General features: G+C 35.5%; 2 protein-coding genes across 5 annotated transcripts; one reads left to right on the plus strand and one right to left on the minus strand.

Moving 5' to 3' along the window:
• Window positions 1-1,107: 1,107 nt before the first annotated feature.
• LOC106066713 (uncharacterized) lies at window positions 1,108-11,796 on the minus strand. 4 transcript variants are annotated; one of them, XM_013225789.2, is made up of 3 exons: window positions 11,619-11,796; window positions 6,493-6,626; window positions 1,108-4,577 (listed from the first exon to the last, which is right to left on the minus strand). In XM_013225789.2, exons 1-3 carry the CDS (start codon window positions 11,622-11,624, stop codon window positions 3,104-3,106), a joined length of 1,614 nt encoding a protein of 537 aa, XP_013081243.2. In that variant the 5' UTR covers window positions 11,625-11,796; the 3' UTR covers window positions 1,108-3,103. The 4 variants fall into 4 exon arrangements, with proteins under 4 accessions (XP_013081243.2, XP_055899836.1, XP_055899835.1 ...); XM_056043861.1 differs by lacking the exon at window positions 11,619-11,796 and adding an exon at window positions 10,053-10,155; XM_056043860.1 differs by lacking the exon at window positions 11,619-11,796 and adding an exon at window positions 7,423-7,647.
• A 667-nt stretch (window positions 11,797-12,463) lies between these two features.
• Window positions 12,464-17,060, plus strand: LOC129928661 (uncharacterized). The gene is made up of 2 exons (XM_056043863.1): window positions 12,464-13,787; window positions 14,072-17,060. The coding sequence occupies exons 1-2, from the start codon at window positions 13,538-13,540 to the stop codon at window positions 15,337-15,339; spliced, it is 1,518 nt and encodes a 505-aa protein (XP_055899838.1). The 5' UTR covers window positions 12,464-13,537; the 3' UTR covers window positions 15,340-17,060.
• Window positions 17,061-17,721: the final 661 nt, after the last annotated feature.

Here is a 17,721-nt window from a genome sequence, read left to right on the forward strand (position 1 = left end):
TGATTAAGTCTTCGTTGAATGTGCGAGAGAGTGTGTTAAGTCAGAGAGGTCTTGCTCCCGGTACAGGAAGGTTGTACGTTTACTTCCTGGACTGGTATTTATGCATTTATATATTTATAAGTTGATGGACTGGTGTTTTGTGTATTAATATTTCATAAGAGTGATATAATTGTGTGCTTTATTAAGTATTAAAGTATTATCGATATTCATGATTATAAGGAGTTGATGTATATTAAGTGTTCGTATTTGAGTTAAGCAAGTATTGATGAATTATAATTGAGTAACCAAGAAAGTATCAAGCAAGTATTATCTAATATTCAAGAAACCCCTAGTGAGCCACAGGAAGACAAGAAACACAATAACAAGAGACAAGCATATATGTAAATTAAAACCCCTGACAGTTAGAAGTACAATCTGGAAGTACAGGGTATTACGAGAAATCATTTTATGTTCCTTTTATGGAATTTGCTTCTTTTTGTTTTTTTCTTAGAAATAATGCTTTCAAATAAAAAGTTAATGGCTGAAATCAAACCAAAAAAAAAATCTGGGACTTAAATAATTATAAGTTTATACAAAAAAATGTGTATAATACATACTATTATAGATTTTCTGGCTTAGATTTGTATGTAATCTTCTGTTATTTAATGGGACCTTATTGAGAAATTAAGATTGGTCTAGCAAGGGAATTTCCATCATAAATCGAAAAGTGGTTTTTCTAAAAAAAAAGGGGGGGGGGAAGTAGATGATTTAACGCATTAGAAAATGTGTGTTTAGCAAACAAGTTTCAGTTAATGAAGATTAGATTACTTTTAAATAATTCAAAATGACGTATTTCTACTTCCCTGTTTCAAAAACATAGAAGAATTAGGGTCATCACGCCAAATAGTAAAATTTAATCTCTGGTGGCAAGACACCTTAAAGCCAAATATGAGCATTATTCTTAGTAAAAAAAAAAGTTATAAATTATAGGCATAGCAACCAGGGCGCAAATGGATTCGTTGCATATATGCGCTCCGGCATATGACAATTAATAGCTTAAATAAAAAATTATGGTTGAAAAATCAATAAAATAAATAAGTAGATAAATAAATGATACAACAACCTGTGTCACAGAGGTAAAATGTATTTGTGCAATTATTATGTGTTTCAGTACACTAATTTATCACAGTAACCAGCTCTTTATTTCCACGTACATAATATCTGGCTTACAGCAAAAGCAATCAAATACAATGAGAGTCAATACAAAATAAATAATAATGATGTATCCACAGACCTCTGGATCTATGTTAGAGAAAATACAGTTTAAAAAAGGAAGGCGGGTAGAGATTTTGAAATACATAACCAAACTAACAATGTCAAGGATGTTTGATTAATTAAGTAGTCACTGTACTTAACTAATAATCAAAATTTCTAAGACAATTTTACGAAACAATTTTTTTTTTATTCAACTTTATTTTTTTTAATGGCCAAAGCAGAAATTCTAGCACATTTGTTGTGCTAACAGGTGCACATGAGAAATGTTATCAACATGTGGTTTATCAACACTTTTGGTATTCTATATGTGGGACAGACTTACAAGCTCACTTGCGATAGTGTACGTGTGACAGACTTACAAGCTCACTTTTTATAGTTTTGCCCTCCATTATGACAATTCACCGCATACATTCAAGACAATTTTAGATGCATTATTACGGACTACTTACACATTTGTTTTCAACACTTAAAAATCTCAAATTTAAAACACCCAGGTAATAAAGAGATTAGGATTCAGACGGTATTGAAGTTGGAAGGTCGAATAGCTTTCAATGTAGATTTATTTGTTCTATAATAGTGTTTATTGGAGGCGTGGTGGCTGAGTGTTCAAGTGCTTTGCTTTCGAACCGGGGTCCGGGGCTCTAATCCTGGTGAAGATTGGGACTTTTAATTTCGGAATCTTCGGGCGCCTCTGAGTTCACCCACCTCTAATGAGTACCTAACATTAGTTGGGGGAAAGTAAAGGCGTTAACTGTGGGACACAGAAGCAAATGACCTTTATATCATCTGCTCAATAGACAACACGGTCTGAAAGGGGAACTTTACTTTTTTTTTTCTAAATAATATTAATTAAATAATAATCATATTCTGCAAAAAGCAAATTCAAATGGCAGGGCTTTGTTTTTGTTAAAGAAACTCGGTAGTTGCTAATACATTCCTGCAAGGAACTGTACCAGGATAAAAGTAGAAAGGAAGACAAACGATGGAAGACATCATAGAGAAATGAGCGGACATGAGCTGCACGGTACTGAGCAAGGCAAAAAACAAGAAAGGAATGGAACAATCTAGTTGGTATTCTCACTTGTGCCCGAATGAGGAAAAATGGTAGGGACACTTGAATATGAAAAGTTCACTTGTGGCGCCCCATTGGTTCTAAAAGGTAAGTACACGTGACTGCAGATAGTTCACTTGTGGTGCATCAGTGGTTACAGACCTTGAAGCATTGAATTAAATGGGAAATTCTGAAAGAAATTCTTGAGCATTGTAATATATGCCAATACAAAAACGATGCCAGATTAATGCTGAAGTTATTTAATGAAATGTTGGTATATACTGGTAAATATATACATAAGGCTTGTCTTCGGATCCGAAGCTAATTGGTAAATACTATAAAAACAAATTAGATGACTGAAATATTTATAAAACCTTTAGTTTTATGTATATAAATATTTATATTTAAAAAATAAGTAGCACCTTTTCATTTTGATGTGAATACGACTGTTTTTCATACAGTTTGATTTCTTTCTTGGGAAGCAAAGCGTCATCCTGTTGAAATCTTCCTCCTTGCTAATGGTAGACATACGCTGCAATGTAAGAGTGCATACACTGTACTTTAGACAAGTTTCAGTTGGTATTGATGGTTGGTCCGGTGACTGCTTCATCTCTCCGATGTGCATTGAAAGAACATCTATCACGACAAGAACTGCTGAAGATGCCGATTAATAGGCAATGCTGAGATGCTGTGCCGATTTTCTCCAGGATGCGCATCTTTCTTCGGCTTTACGTGTAACTGTGAGATACTACACTAGCTCATGACACTACTTTTGTTCTTGATGACCTAGTCTAGCTATTAGGTGGACCTGTTACAAAGATCTTGTGTGTTTACATACAAGGAGGCGTACTCATTTTCACAAACCCTTTGCTGCTCTGGGAGAACTCTTACTTCCGGGCATGCTGGTTTATGATGTCTATGCAGTTGCCTATTGATATATATGTCCTCGTAATGGCTATTGCCAGCCTGGCGTTGGAAAGTGCAGCATCTTTTCTTTTTGGCTAAGGTGAAGACGATGAAGGCAGTGAGGAGGAGAAAGACTGCCCCTGTGCAGGCTAGAAGAATAATAAATTTAGTCTGATCCACTAGCCCGGAGTCTTTCTCGTTATTATATCTGGCAGTGAATTGAGAGGTAAGATTAATGTTGAAACTGAAACTCAATACCGAGCAGTTGAGTCTGTGAGAAGCTGAACAAAGGCATTTGACCGAGCTGTATCCTGCTCCTACACTAAAACTTGCAGATACTTCAGCACCTGGCGACTCTTTCTCAATAAGAGTTCGATTACTTTCACATGTAACGCGAATCTTGGCTATGAAATATCCCCCGCCTGTCACATTGCACACAACGGACACATTTGTATATCTCAAGGAGTTCACTGTATTAGCATTGTACCCCACCTTTTGGAGAGAGACTAAATGACCTAGCACTGAAGTACTTTCAACCCAGCTCAAACCCAGGTCCACTCCATTTATGGATAAATCGTCGAATTCCATTCCTAAGCAGAAAACTCTGGTTCCTGAATGTATCGATGAGGCTTGGAAGGAATACATGGAAACATAATTGGACCCGTTGGAGTAAACGTCCCCACTATACTGTTCGTTGCCTACTCTCCAGTGGATATTAGGCTTTTTGCTGAAATTTCGCGCTTCGCAGATGAAGTGCACGGAGAGTTTAGAATCATGACAAACTCGTGTTGGACCTAGGGGCGTTGTTCTGTAGACGACTAAAGTCCTATTATAGTTCTTCAACATAAGAGGCTCTGTAGCTTTTGCTGGGACTGCCGTGCCATAGACAAAGGACGAAAGTGTTGGAGCTAGCACCCCAAAAAACACATAGGTACCGTAATCTGGGAGTTGAATGTCAATGGAACAAGTAACGTTTTTGAAACCGTTTCCTAGGTCAGAGTTCGCTTTACTCCAGCCTGTGTGATTAACCTTGGCAGATTTACGTGAAAGTTGTTCCCAGTAATTGACATCGCATTGCAAACCCGGGTACACTTTGGACGAACTGCACTCGAAGCGGACTGACTTCTGGTTGGTCTGCATGACTCGGCAAACGGCCGACTCTGGCTTGTGGTACGGCTCAATGAGACATCCAGACTTGAAACCTGTTCTCGGGACAACGATCTGGATGTTTTTCCTGCCAAGGTCGATGCTGACGTTGCGAAGGACGAAGGTGCTCTTGCGAAGACTTTCGTCGTACGACACTTCAGCCTTGGAGTTTTTGTTACACGGATACTCAGCGCTGTCGTACTGCCAAACAAAGAAGTCCCTGGTGATTGAAAACACAAGCATAAAGACATGTAGATTTGATTTGACAACTTTTAATATATACATGTAGACTTTACTACATAATTTCCACATAACACCTTCCCCTTTCCTTGTTTGTCTAGCACCAAGAATTCACTTAGTGGTGCTGATCTAAATCCAATAAAACCAAATAACAGATGCGAAAAACAGGAACTTCAAAAGTATCTTAGTTTGGGAGCTTTTTACTTTCAAGATTCGGACTACCTCAGAACGTTGTTCTGAACTGTTTTTTTCCCATGGATTACAAAATTAAGGGGAGTAAGTCATGAAAATAAAGTGGAAAATAAAAATATTCTAAACAGTTTATTATCTCCCTTAGCTTTAAAATTATAATACTGAAAATAAAATTCTTTGCAATTTTCAGAGAAAAAAAAATCCTTTTTTCAATTTCCTATTCATGAGATACCGGGAAGAGAAAATAAGTTACGTTTTTTGTTTCAAATCACAAACCCTTAATCTATCATTCCAACCGAAAGAATTCTAAAACTGAATTAGTGTAGTCTAGTTTTGACAGAGTGAAGATTGACGTCATCGACTGTGTCACTGGAGTAGGAAGTCTCATTTTCAACAATTCTCTAAGCACTAGTCTATTTGAACCCCAGAAACAATGTGAATGGAAGCACTGGGAACATGTCAAGTAGAACACGGTAAAAGTGTGATCTAGGACATAAGGAAAGTGTGATTCATTGGCAATGTCTTCGATTCCGAAGGTGAAAGATGAGTGCAGTGTTCCACATGACTACGTAAACCCATATTCGACCTGCTTATTTTCCCGCATCTCGTGCAGACAAAACCGTTGTTTCACTAGCGGTCTATTTAAGTTTTCTTTTCGTCCTCTGCGCCTGTCTTCAATATTGGGTCTCAAATGTGTGTCCCGCAGCGTTTGCGAGGGCTCTTCAACTGTCTCTTTCAATCTGCTGCCAGCTACTTTCATCTCTGCCAGTGAGGGCGAAATAGCTGCCCAGTTGATCTTTATAGCGTTTACGGGGGGCACCTCTGTAACACCGTTCTCCTCTAAGCTCGCCAGTAAATGAGTGAGGTATCAAGAGTAAATGAGTGTGGTATCAAGAGTAAGTGAGTGAGGTATCAAGAGTAAAAGTGTGAGGTATCAAGAGTAAATGAGTGAGGTATCAAGAGTAAAAGTGTGAGGTATCAACAGTAAAAGTGTGAGGTATCAAGAGTAAAAGTGTGAGGTATCAAGAGTAAAAGTGTGAGGTATCAACAGTAAAAGTGTGAGGTATCAAGAGTAAAAGTTTGAGGTATCAAGAGTAAAAGTGTGAGGTATCAACAGTAAAAGTGTGAGGTATCAACAGTAAAAGTGTGAGGTATCAACAGTAAAAGTGTGAGGTATCAACAGTAAAAGTGTGAGGTATCAACAGTAAAAGTGTGAGGTATCAACAGTAAAAGTGTGAGGTATCAACAGTAACAGTGTGAGGTATCAATAGTAAAAGAGTGATGAAGATGACAGGAAGGATGAGGTGGATAGCCTTCAGAACAACTGGATAACCTTCTAAATGATTGGCATCTTTCTCCTAATTGTTGCCCTAGATCTACATACTTGATTGGCGAGAATAAAAAGATGGTTCAGTTATGTCTTTTAATAATTGCCAAGCGACACACTTTTCAAGGCAAGGTCTTTTACGCCCACACAAGTGAGTTATCCAAGTCACCGCAATAAGGAAGTTCAAAGCATACAATCTCTCTCCCTTATTTGTACATTAACTAGGTCAAGTTACCTCTGCTTTCAATCGGAAACATCCAATTGTCACGAAACTTAATTAAGATAATGAGGATATTAATAGATAGTATTAGTCAAATGATGGGGATATCCATCCCATCACTCAAAACTGGATAATTCCCACGCGGAAATGTCTTACCCGTTACGGTCGGGACAGTCGTGGGTCAGGCTCAGGTTTTTACCGATCTCTATTGGCTTGCAAGTTAGAAGACAGGAGATGGTGTTGATACATGCGATGAGGAAGATGCCTATCTCCGAAGTGGACGTCCAGACCTGAAATGAAATTCAGAAATAAACATATTAATTATTTCGTGGAGACTTGTACTGCTTAAGAATTAAAATTTACAAAACAGACATGTATTAGAATGTTATACATAGCAACTGGCGGATCCAGGGGTGGGGATTGCGGTAGGGGCTATCACCTCCCCGCCCTGTCCAACGTTCTGGATCCTTAAGTGTACCTAGCTTAGTAATACATTTAAAAAATACATTAAGCTGGCTTATATTTGGACTTTTTAAGATCCAATTTACTTTCGTTAAGTAATTTGCAAAGTAAGAAAAAAAAAGAAGAAAAAAGATCTGGAGAAATGTGGGAAGATGTAATGGAGCCATAAGAAAAAAAGTTCAAGAAAATGACACGAAGAAAATTGTGATCGATTTTGAAATAAATAGACAGAAAACAACAACAACAAAACAACAATGTCAAAAATGTTGTATTGAAATTTTAGCCAACTAAAAAGTGCTACAGAGTTTTAGTTGAAACATTTAATTCTGAAGTGTTAAAAAATGAAACGAAATTAAAATATGCTTTTTAAAAACTATTGTTTTTCATTACTTCTGTCTTGTACATCGGATACACCGGAGATTGAAAGTATCTGATACATCGGTAGACTTTGTGCTATCTTCCTCTGTTCAGTAAACACAGACAGGACTTGAAATCCTATACAGTTACAATTTTAGCATTTATTAAGTGCTTTTATACAGCGCCTCTATCGTGTTATTAGCATGTTATTAGCATGTTATTAGCATGTTATTAGCATGTTTATTTCGCCCTAGTCCTATCTCTTGCCTTTAGGCACTTAGCAAACATAACTCTGCTCAAGTCGGGAGTCGAACTCGATCTTCCTTGATAGCTAAGCGATGTTCGCCTCTCAGCCACACATCCGACAAAGAAAAAAAAAAACCAACAAAACACCAAAGTATTATAATCAGACTTCATGTATGACAATCCAAGAAAGAGACAAAAAACAGTTTATAATTGCTGCCTTATCAAATGGGTCACCGTGATTTTCTTAAAAAATAATTTTAAAAGTCCATTAATATTATTTTAATGATAACTTATCAGATCCTTATTCTTAAGACTACTTTGAAAATGTCAGATAATGTTTTTCTAGAAATGTGTGTCGTCCTGAAGCACTTTCCAATGTGTTCAAATGAACATTTATATTAAAGCACTATTGAGTCAAAACTAATGGCCATCTTTCTATATAGTTGATAATTCATTCTTACATCTAACAAAGAATTTATTGAGCTCTGAACTAGATCAATGCGACGATTAATATGTTAATTAATTAACCCATTTTCCTTTAAATTAATGCAGGTCAAAGATGGACACTATAAAAATCTGGCCAGCCTGTCACCAACTTCGTTTTCTTTGAAATTGTTAATCATCGTTAGCTATAGCAGTAGTGGAGATTACCTGAGATACTAAACAATGTCAAGGACGCTAACCTGAACTGTTGTCAACTACAAAACAAATAAAAAAATTGAGCTCTCATTGGCAGTTGATGTTCGTATCCCGTCTCCCGTCTTAGTTACTTTCCCATTTTTTTTTTAAATAAATAAGTTTTAAGTCATAAGAGTCATACTTTTCCCCAACTTATGTCAGGTAACTATTAGCGCTGGGTGGACTTAGAGGCGACCTAGAGACCCCGAAACAGAAAATCCCAGGATTCGAACCCGGGACCCACAGTTCAGAAGCCGAGCCAATCTTCTATTCAAGGCCTATGGAAGAACCACATAACTTCGGCCAAGCCCGGCATACATCACTATGAATTCCCCTCGAAACTTGTGCCCACATGCCATATTGAGCCCGGTTCCTTTTTTTTTTTTGCGGTGCATGAAGACCTTAATACACATTTATTACATTATATGGTCCCTTGGCAGAAAAAGGTTGTGTACCACTGAATCTATACAATTACCCATCAGGGGTGGACTGGCTATTTGGGACTTCGAGCAAATATCCAGTGGACCGGTACCCAAATGGGCCAGTAGAGCCAGAGAGAAGACAGCGTGGATGTCACTATAACAGGTATTAAATTGTTAAAAATTTTGAAATATTTTTCTAAGAACAATAACCCTTTGAACGTCCTTTAATTTTTTACAGTTTATGGTACGCACTAGTGTTTAGAAACTGGAAGCTTTTGTTCCGTTACAGTTTATGGTACGCACAAGTGTTTAGAAACTGGAAGCTTTTGTTCCGTTACAGTTTATGGTACGCACTAGTGTTTAGAAACTGGAAGCTTTTGTTCCGTTACAGTTTATGGTGCGCACTAGTGTTTAGAAACTGGAAGCTTTTGTTCCGTTACAGTTTATGGTACGCACTAGTGTTTAGAAACTGGAAGCTTTTGTTCCGTTACAGTTTATGGTACGCACTAGTGTTTAGAAACTGGAAGCTTTTGTTCCATTAAAGTTTATGGTGCGCACTAGTGTTTAGAAACTGGAAGCTTTTGTTCCGTTACAGTTTATGGTGCGCACTAGTGTTTAGAAACACTAGTGTTTAGAAACTGGAAGCTTTTGTTCCGTTACAGTTTATGGTGCGCACTAGTGTTTAGAAACTGGAAGCTTTTGTTCCGTTACAGTTTATGGTACGCACAAGTGTTTAGAAACTGGAAGCTTTTGTTCCGTTACAGTTTATGGTGCGCAATAGTGTTTAGAAACTGGAAGCTTTTGTTCCGTTACAGTTTATGGTGCGCACTAGTGTTTAGAAACTGGAAGCTTTTGTTCCGTTACAGTTTATGGTGAGCACTATTGTTTAGAAACTGGAAGCTTTTGTTCCGTTACAGTTTATGGTGCGCACTAGTGTTTAGAAACGGAAAGCTTTTGTTCCGCTCCGCCAGCGGCTTAACGAAAGGGATCATCCAGAAGATAGGTGAGGAACTGAGAAACATGCTCTGAGGGGTTGTCAGTGCTAAGGGTCATTCTTGGGTAGTGGAAGGCATTCCTTGTCTTTTGTAAAGGCATTCTTTCCTGTGACAACTACAGAGCGACACGGGTCTGTGATCCCGTCCCATGGCAGTGACGACAGAGGCGGCACCAATGAACAGCCTAGGCAAGGGAAGAACCAAAGACCAAGACTGCGGTTTATATTTGTCGTGTCCTCAAATCTTTCACAAACATCTGTAAAAAAGAGAGTTAAGTTCCCTTTCAGACCTTGCGATCTACTGGGCAGATGATGTAAGGGTATGGACAACGGTTATCGAGGGTGTCGTGGCCAGCACAACGACCAACCACCTTTACTTTCCCCAACCAAAGTCAGGTGTTCATTAGAGATGGGTAGACTCAGACTCCTAAAAATGTCTAAATTCTAAATCCCAGTATTCATCGAGATTCCAACCCGCGACCTCTCGGGTTGGAAGCCAAGCGCCTTTCGCTGAACCACCACTCCCCTCACCTGTAAATTAATATAATTCATCTTACCTGAGATGACTCACATTTACACCAACATTGTTTACACCAGTGATGCCCAACCTTATACGGCCTGCGGGCCATTTTAATTTCTAACACTCGTGTCGCGGGCCACATTAACAAAAAGATACCAAAAAATGAAATAGAGAATAAACCATTTTAAATGGTTATATTACAATTTTGTGGCTCCAATTGGCCTATTTACATCATAATTCAATTATGTAACAAGGGTTTCAGATGTCTTATAACTGAAAAAGTTTTCTACTAAAATAAGTGCTTGTGAACAATGTGATTTTATTGTGATCATACCATCAATTTTTTTCGGAAATGTGCAAGACTTAAGTAGACAACCTGGCCAAGAAATCTAATGTCACTATTATTCAAAATTTATCAAGCTGGAAATCTGAATTTGTAAGTCAATCAGTTCCAGCGGCATTAGTAATTTTTTCGAAATCTGATGCTCTGTCATTAGTTTTGAATGGAGATTTTCACCAACATTGTCTATTTGACTCGTTTTGCTATTGTCATGCCTGAAACGCTGACAGCTTCATTTTTTTTTAGGCCGACTTAATTCCATCATTGCTGGCAAGCACCTTTTTAAGCTTCATTTCTCTTGTTAATGTGAGCAACTCTGTAGCGTCCATTACAGTCGACTCCTTCTCTTGACTTCTTAGTCAATATTTTCGTCAATTGCTTAACTCTAGACGTAACTTTGCGATCTTTTCTTGGCGACTCAACCATTAATGACACAATATTTTTGTAATGGTTTGTTTTACAATGCCTTAAAAACAGTCACATTTTACAGATCAAACATGTTGGCTTATTATGTTCCACCAACAAAAAAAAGATCTGTTCACTTTTCCTGGAAGTTTCAACTTCCAATTTTCGTTTCTTCAGCTCTCCCATTTCATTCACGTGCAAATGTGACACGACACGGCACCAATCATGTTGATGTCAAACGTACACGAACCAAAATGATGCAGAAAAGATGTGCTGCATTACACACATGAGATGTCAAGAACACGGCTAGCTCTAGACAGCCGCGGGTATTGTCAATTCTTGTTGCCGAAAAAAACAAAACCTTGTGTTCTTATAGAAAAGAAAATTAACATGAATATTACAAGAAAATCGATTAGAATGAAATCCATCAAAGAAAAAGCTAGAGTCCTATCATAGAAAAAATAAAATGATCAACCTTTTTTTCCCCTACATTTTGTGCCGATGTTTTGTCGGGCCGGTCCAAACCACGTCGCGGGCCGGATCTGGCCCACGGGCCGTAGTTTGGCATCACTGGTTTACACAATTGTTAAGGGCTTTGAATTTCCCTATTTTGGTGTCCTGTGTATCTATGTGCACTATTTCATCACTGCAAGCCACAGTCGATGCTTATTCTCAGGGCCGGATTTCAGTATGTGGAGGCCACTTATTTTGTGGAAACCCCGGGGCTGCAGCCCCACCTGCCCTGCCTTAAATCCGGTCCTGCTTATTCTATAGACGAGTATAGACCTATAGTACTAGATCTAGATCTAGCTTAGATTCTAAGAATTATATAAGCCTAAATAAGAAAGAATTCATTACCACCATTTCTTCTGTTAATTCAATACAACAGAAAGCGATATCATCTTGACATCATATTTCGTTGAATCTGTTGAACAAAACACTGCTGAGAGAGTCCCACGATAACACATTAGCTTACAAACATGTTCACTCACACTTATTCGCTAACACATACATGGAACAAGCTGTGCTTGACAGAAAACGAAATTTCCTGAAACTGAAAATTTTCGGGAAAACCCGGAGGATATTTTTAAAACGATTCAGCGTGGGCATCGTGAAGATTGTAGTTCCCAATGTAGGTCAGCCCACAGGCCTATCTAAAGTCACCACTTTACGTTTCTAACTGACGAGAGGCTTAGACGTGCCGTTGTCGCTATAGGCCTACTTTTGTCTTTATAGAATATGTTGTTAATTTAAGATTTAATTAAACAGATCTAGATCTAGGTCTACATGCAAAGGTCAGGAAAGGTGACTAAATGACAAGTGACTCGCATGCAACTTGCACTAAGGCATTCTAGTGTCTCTTATATACATTTAAAAAGTATATAATATTAATAGATATAACATAAAACAACGTATAACATTAATAGATATAACATATAAGAAAGTATAATATTAATAGATGTAACATATAAGAAAATATAATATTAATAGATATAACATATAAGAAAGTATAATATTAATAGATATAAAAGAAAATATAATATTAATAGATATAACATATTAGAAAATATAATATCAATAGATAAAAGAAATAAAAAAATATAATATTAATAGATATAACATATTAGAAAATATAATATCAATAGATAAAACAAATAAAAATATATAATATTAATAGATATAGGTAGGCCTAATATTTTACTATCTCAAATCTTCAGTATTTTAAGTTTTAAGGTCCCTGCCTGGTATGGCAATCTGAATAAAAAATAAATAAAAATAAAAACTTTATAAAATTTTAAATGCTGCTAGTAAGATCATAGGCGAGAAACAACCCGCACTTGTACACCTATTTGAGACAAACACTGCGAAGAAAGCTATACAGATTTTAAGGGGACATACGAGTCGGAAAATGACGAATTTTAATTTTTTTTTCGATTTTTTTTTCTTTCAGATTTTGAAAATTTAACCTTTTTTTTATATGAATCATATTATATTTTAGCATAAAAATGTTTGTAAATATGTGTATTTTGACTTTGAACATGTACACCTTTTGGTGATTATTTACAAATTATCGAAATTTATCAATGTTTACACCTTGGATACGATATTACCAATCTAACAAAGCTAGGACCATGATACATCAAAAGAAAGGTCACGATCCGATTTATATGTTTATCTGGGGTTCAAACTAATGGATTTATATGTTTTTTTGTAATTCGTATTTTTCCGAGCTATATAATCTACGGAAACTTCCTTATATGGCACATCGGCAAAACTCGGAAAAAATCGACTAATCAGAATGTGCCGTTTCATCCGGAAAAGGCGTTTCAAAATGGCCGACAGCGTAAACACATTCTTGTAGTGAAAGTCACTGAAAGCCTTGCACAAGACAGTTTCAGTTGTTTGGTATTTGTAAACATCAAAGAAAATATCTTTTACATTAAAATGCCTCGACCAAAGGGACGAAGAATGCTAGAGAAGCTCAATAAAGCAAGAAATGTTATGCTATCTGACAAGCTGCGTGGAAATTCCTCTAGGTCTAGGCCTAGGTCTAGTTTAGATCCAGCATCAGAAGGACAACGTGGTGCATCCAGATCGAAATTAGACCGTCTTTCAATAAATACTGATGTTCCAAGTGATCTAGATCTACAAGAAACAGAGCAATTATGGACTATTGCTAATACTAATCAGCTTACTGATTTGATGTCGGATGCATTATGCCCTAATTGTTTTCAGTCAAGTTTGACTATTAGACTAGAGTTATAAAAGATGAAAACATGGGGTTCGCATCAAAGTTGAAGTTATGTTGTAGATCTAGTAGTTGTGGATATACTAAATCAAAGTTTTCATCTCCAAGAATACAAAAAAGTAACTGTTCAAATGTTGCATTTGAAATAAACACCAAGATGGTTTTATACAGCCATGAGATAGGAAAGGGTTTCACTTCGCTGCAGACATTTAGCAGCGTCCTAGGAATTTCTGGAATCAGCCAGAGAGCCTTTAAAGACCATGATAATAAAATCACAGGTATGTTAAATTACACAATAATCTACTATTAGAATTATTTCTTTAAAAATTTTAATCTTTACCATATAAAAATTATAGATCTAGACCTAGTAACTATAGATCTAGAATCTAGTCAATCTTTACAAAGTTCTAACTTTTGATAAAAAATACATGTAGTATGATCACTATGATGTAGCCAATGTAGGCTCTCTAGAGATCTAAATCTTTTTTTTTTTTAAAGTTTATATATATTATATATATATTTATAAATCAATTTAATTAATGTTTTTTGTTTTTTTCTTCAGACTGTGAAGTGGAATCTGGGGAAGACATGCTCTACCGCACAGCCAACGCCATACGTCAAGCTTATGCAGAGACGGATGATGACATTAGGGAAGCCATTGAACGAGGAGAAAACCCTTTGATTGACATTTCAGTCAGTTATGATGGGACCTGGCAAAAGCGAGGCTTTACATCGCTTTATGGTGTAGGTGTCTGCATCGATTTACTAACAGGTCTTGTTGTCGACTTCGATATTAGATCTAAGTACTGCCATGCATGCCACATACAGAAAGCTGAGAGCATGAACGCAACTGACCTCGCAGTTTGGAAAGAACAGCATGATTGCTGTACTAATCACCACAAATCCAGCAAGTCTATGGAACAGGACAGTGCTGTAATTCTGTGGAATCGTTCTGTGGCAAAATATAATTTTAGATATGTGGAGATGCTGAGTGATGGAGATTCTTCTGCTTTTAAAGCTGTGCTTGAGTCTAAGCCATATGCTGATAAAGCTGTTACTAAACTTGACTGTATCAATCATGCCCATAAACGTATGGGGACAGCGCTTCGAAAACTTGCCAAAGAAAGCCATCTTGGTGGCAGAGGAGTTGGCAGGTTAACAGAAAAAAAATGTGACAGTTTGCAAAATTTTTATCGTGGTGCTATAATAGACAATATTCCAGATGTGTCCAAAATGAGGAATGCTGTTTGGGCAGGATTATACCACTCCATGTCTACAGATACTGAACACCATCATCGACAATGTCCATTAGGAGAAAATAGTTGGTGCTGGTACCAACAAGCGATTTCGTTGGGACAACACCCTGACAGCCACTCTAATCATAAGGCATCAACATTTTTGTCTCTAGAGGTGGCGCACAAGCTAATTCCAATTTATCGAAGAATGTCAGATGAGTCCTTGCTTCAACGAATGGCTCATGGTGGTACTCAAAACAACAACGAAAGCCTTAATGCTATGATTTGGACGAGATGTCCTAAAACAAGTTTCATGGGACTTGGCAGAGTGAAAGGCAGTGTTGCTAGAGCTGTGTCAATATTTAATGCTGGCGCCAATGAATTAATTAACGTGATGAATAAGATGCATATTGATGTTTCTTATGTAACATTAAATAATTTAAAAAAGGTCAATGATAAAAGAATTATTCAGTCTGACACTACTAGCCAAGAGGATTATAGAAAAAGAAGAAAGACTGTTTCTTTAACACGGTTTGAAAAAGTCAGAGAGGAATTGGCCAAAGATGGGAATGTATATGGTGCTGGTGCTCATTAGCAATACTACTGTCAATATTTTTTTGTATTATATATTTTTTTTTGTTTTTATTCATTATTGTTAGAGCATATTGACAGTTTAGTTGCTGTTTTAATTATTGGAAACAAAAATGTAATAACTAATTTGTAGCAAAATTTAAACAACACCATCTGACTATGTTTATGTAAATAATATAGATCAACAAACTTTTTCAAATATATTATGATACCTTAATTCAAGAGAAAATGTTAGCAAGTTTTATCTAAACTGACAATAATATATATGCTATCTAAAGAACTCCCTAGATGAATAGTAGAGATATAACAGAACTACTGAACAGTTATCATGAGTTTCAGATTTTGAGTTAGCGCTTTTTTCTTATTTGACATTGTTATATATATGACATTTTTTCATTTTTATCTTCTGTGAACTTCAAGCAAGCTCTTTTCTTTAGTATTTAATATTTATTGTTGCAAATTGTTTGGGTTTTTAGATTGCACACCGGTACATCCTACATTCTTATCAAGTTTTTTTTTTCTTTATGGTTGCTAAATGTTATACCCGGTACGGTATATAATATATTATTTTATAATGTAATCTGGATGGAATATACTAAATAGCTATTTTTAAAAGCTGCTATACTAAAGTGTAAATAAAATATATTTGCTATTCAGTGATTTTCTGAATAAATTTTTGTAATTGAATTTTTTTTCTTTCTTTTTTTGTATTTTTGTATATATCTCTATCTGCCAAACGCTAAGGCTCTGAAACTACTTTTGGAACTTATTTGATATTTGGCATAATTATTCTGTACATATATATCTACATATGCATGCAAAAACTTTTTGATATTTGCGTAAGTTGGATTTTTGTTTGAAATACTACTCTGTAATACAATTGCGTACAATTTACGTTTTATTTTCCCAATTAGTTGCTATACTTATATGAAATTTAGAATATGCTCTTTACTAAATATAGCTATTTTTATTATGTTTTCAGATACTTATTATACTAACCTATAAATTACATGCATGTTATCTAGTATTTTCCTGACAAAATTTTTGTAATTGAAATTTTTTTTTTTTTTTTTTTTCATTTTCTTCTTTTTTTGTTTTTGTATTATACCTCTATCTGCCAAACGCTAAAGCTCTGAAACTACTTGAGCTACATACTTCATATTTGGCATACTTTTTCTGTACATAGATATCTACAAACGCATGCAAAAACTTTTTGATATCTCAATAAGTAGATTTTTTGTTTGAAATATTACTCTGTAATACAATTGTGTACAATTTGCTTTTTATTTTACCAATTGGTTGCTATATTTATATGAAATTTAGAATATGCCCTTTACTAAATATTGATATTTTTTTAATGTTTTCAGATAGTTATTATACCAACCTATAAATTACATACCTGTTATCTGGTATTTTCCTGACAAAATTTTTGTAATTGAAATTTTATTTTGTTTTTTTGCATTTTCTCCTTTTTTTGTTTTTGTATTATATCTCTATCTGCCAAACGCTAAGGCTCTGAAACTACTTGAGCTACATACTTCATACTTGGCATACTTATTCTGTACATAGATATCTACAAACGCATGCAGAAACTTTTTGATATTTGAAGTAGTTTTTTTGTTTTAGCGTTTCAAAGTTTAGAATTATGAAATATTTATGTATTTTTCATGGTTGCAACACTAAAAAAATCATTAAAAAAAGACAATAAAAGATAACAATATTTCCCTTCATGCGTTTTTAATACTTGTCATGTATGATATTTGTGTGTAAAAATTATTAATTTATCTTAAGTATTTTTTGAGTTATAAGCTTTTAATTATAGTTTGTTTGGCGGCCATCTTGGATTGTTTCCATGACAACCAGTAAAGTTATAAAGTCAAAAACTATATTTTTTCAATTGTTTAATTAAGTACTATTAAGATAATATAAAATATTTAGTCTAAATGGAGAACTTTTTTTTTTCCTTCTTTCCGACTCGTATGTCCCCTTAAGCACAAAAAAAATCACCCACTTCTTCATGATTTTAACATTTGACCATCACAAAGAAGATACAAGAAACCTATCACAAAAACACAAATAGACACAGAAACTCTTTTGTTCCTTTGGCCATTAAATCGTTGGACAAAATAGAACTCACTGTTGTGAATTTTGCATGAAATGTTAAAGAGAAACTGGGGTATGAACGTATATCTTGGGTGCTAGTGTACAAATGTTTACTCTAATTATGTACTGTTGTAAAACACATTTGATCACGGATAATAAATATTATTATTATTATTATTTTAATAACATATAACACAATATACCATTAATAGATATAACATATAATCAAATGTACCATTAGTAGATCAATATTGTTAGGTAGCAATGAGGAAAATGATTGCAT

Source organism: Biomphalaria glabrata, chromosome 10, assembly GCF_947242115.1.
Source record: "Biomphalaria glabrata chromosome 10, xgBioGlab47.1, whole genome shotgun sequence".
Classification (NCBI taxonomy): Eukaryota; Metazoa; Mollusca; class Gastropoda; family Planorbidae; genus Biomphalaria; species Biomphalaria glabrata.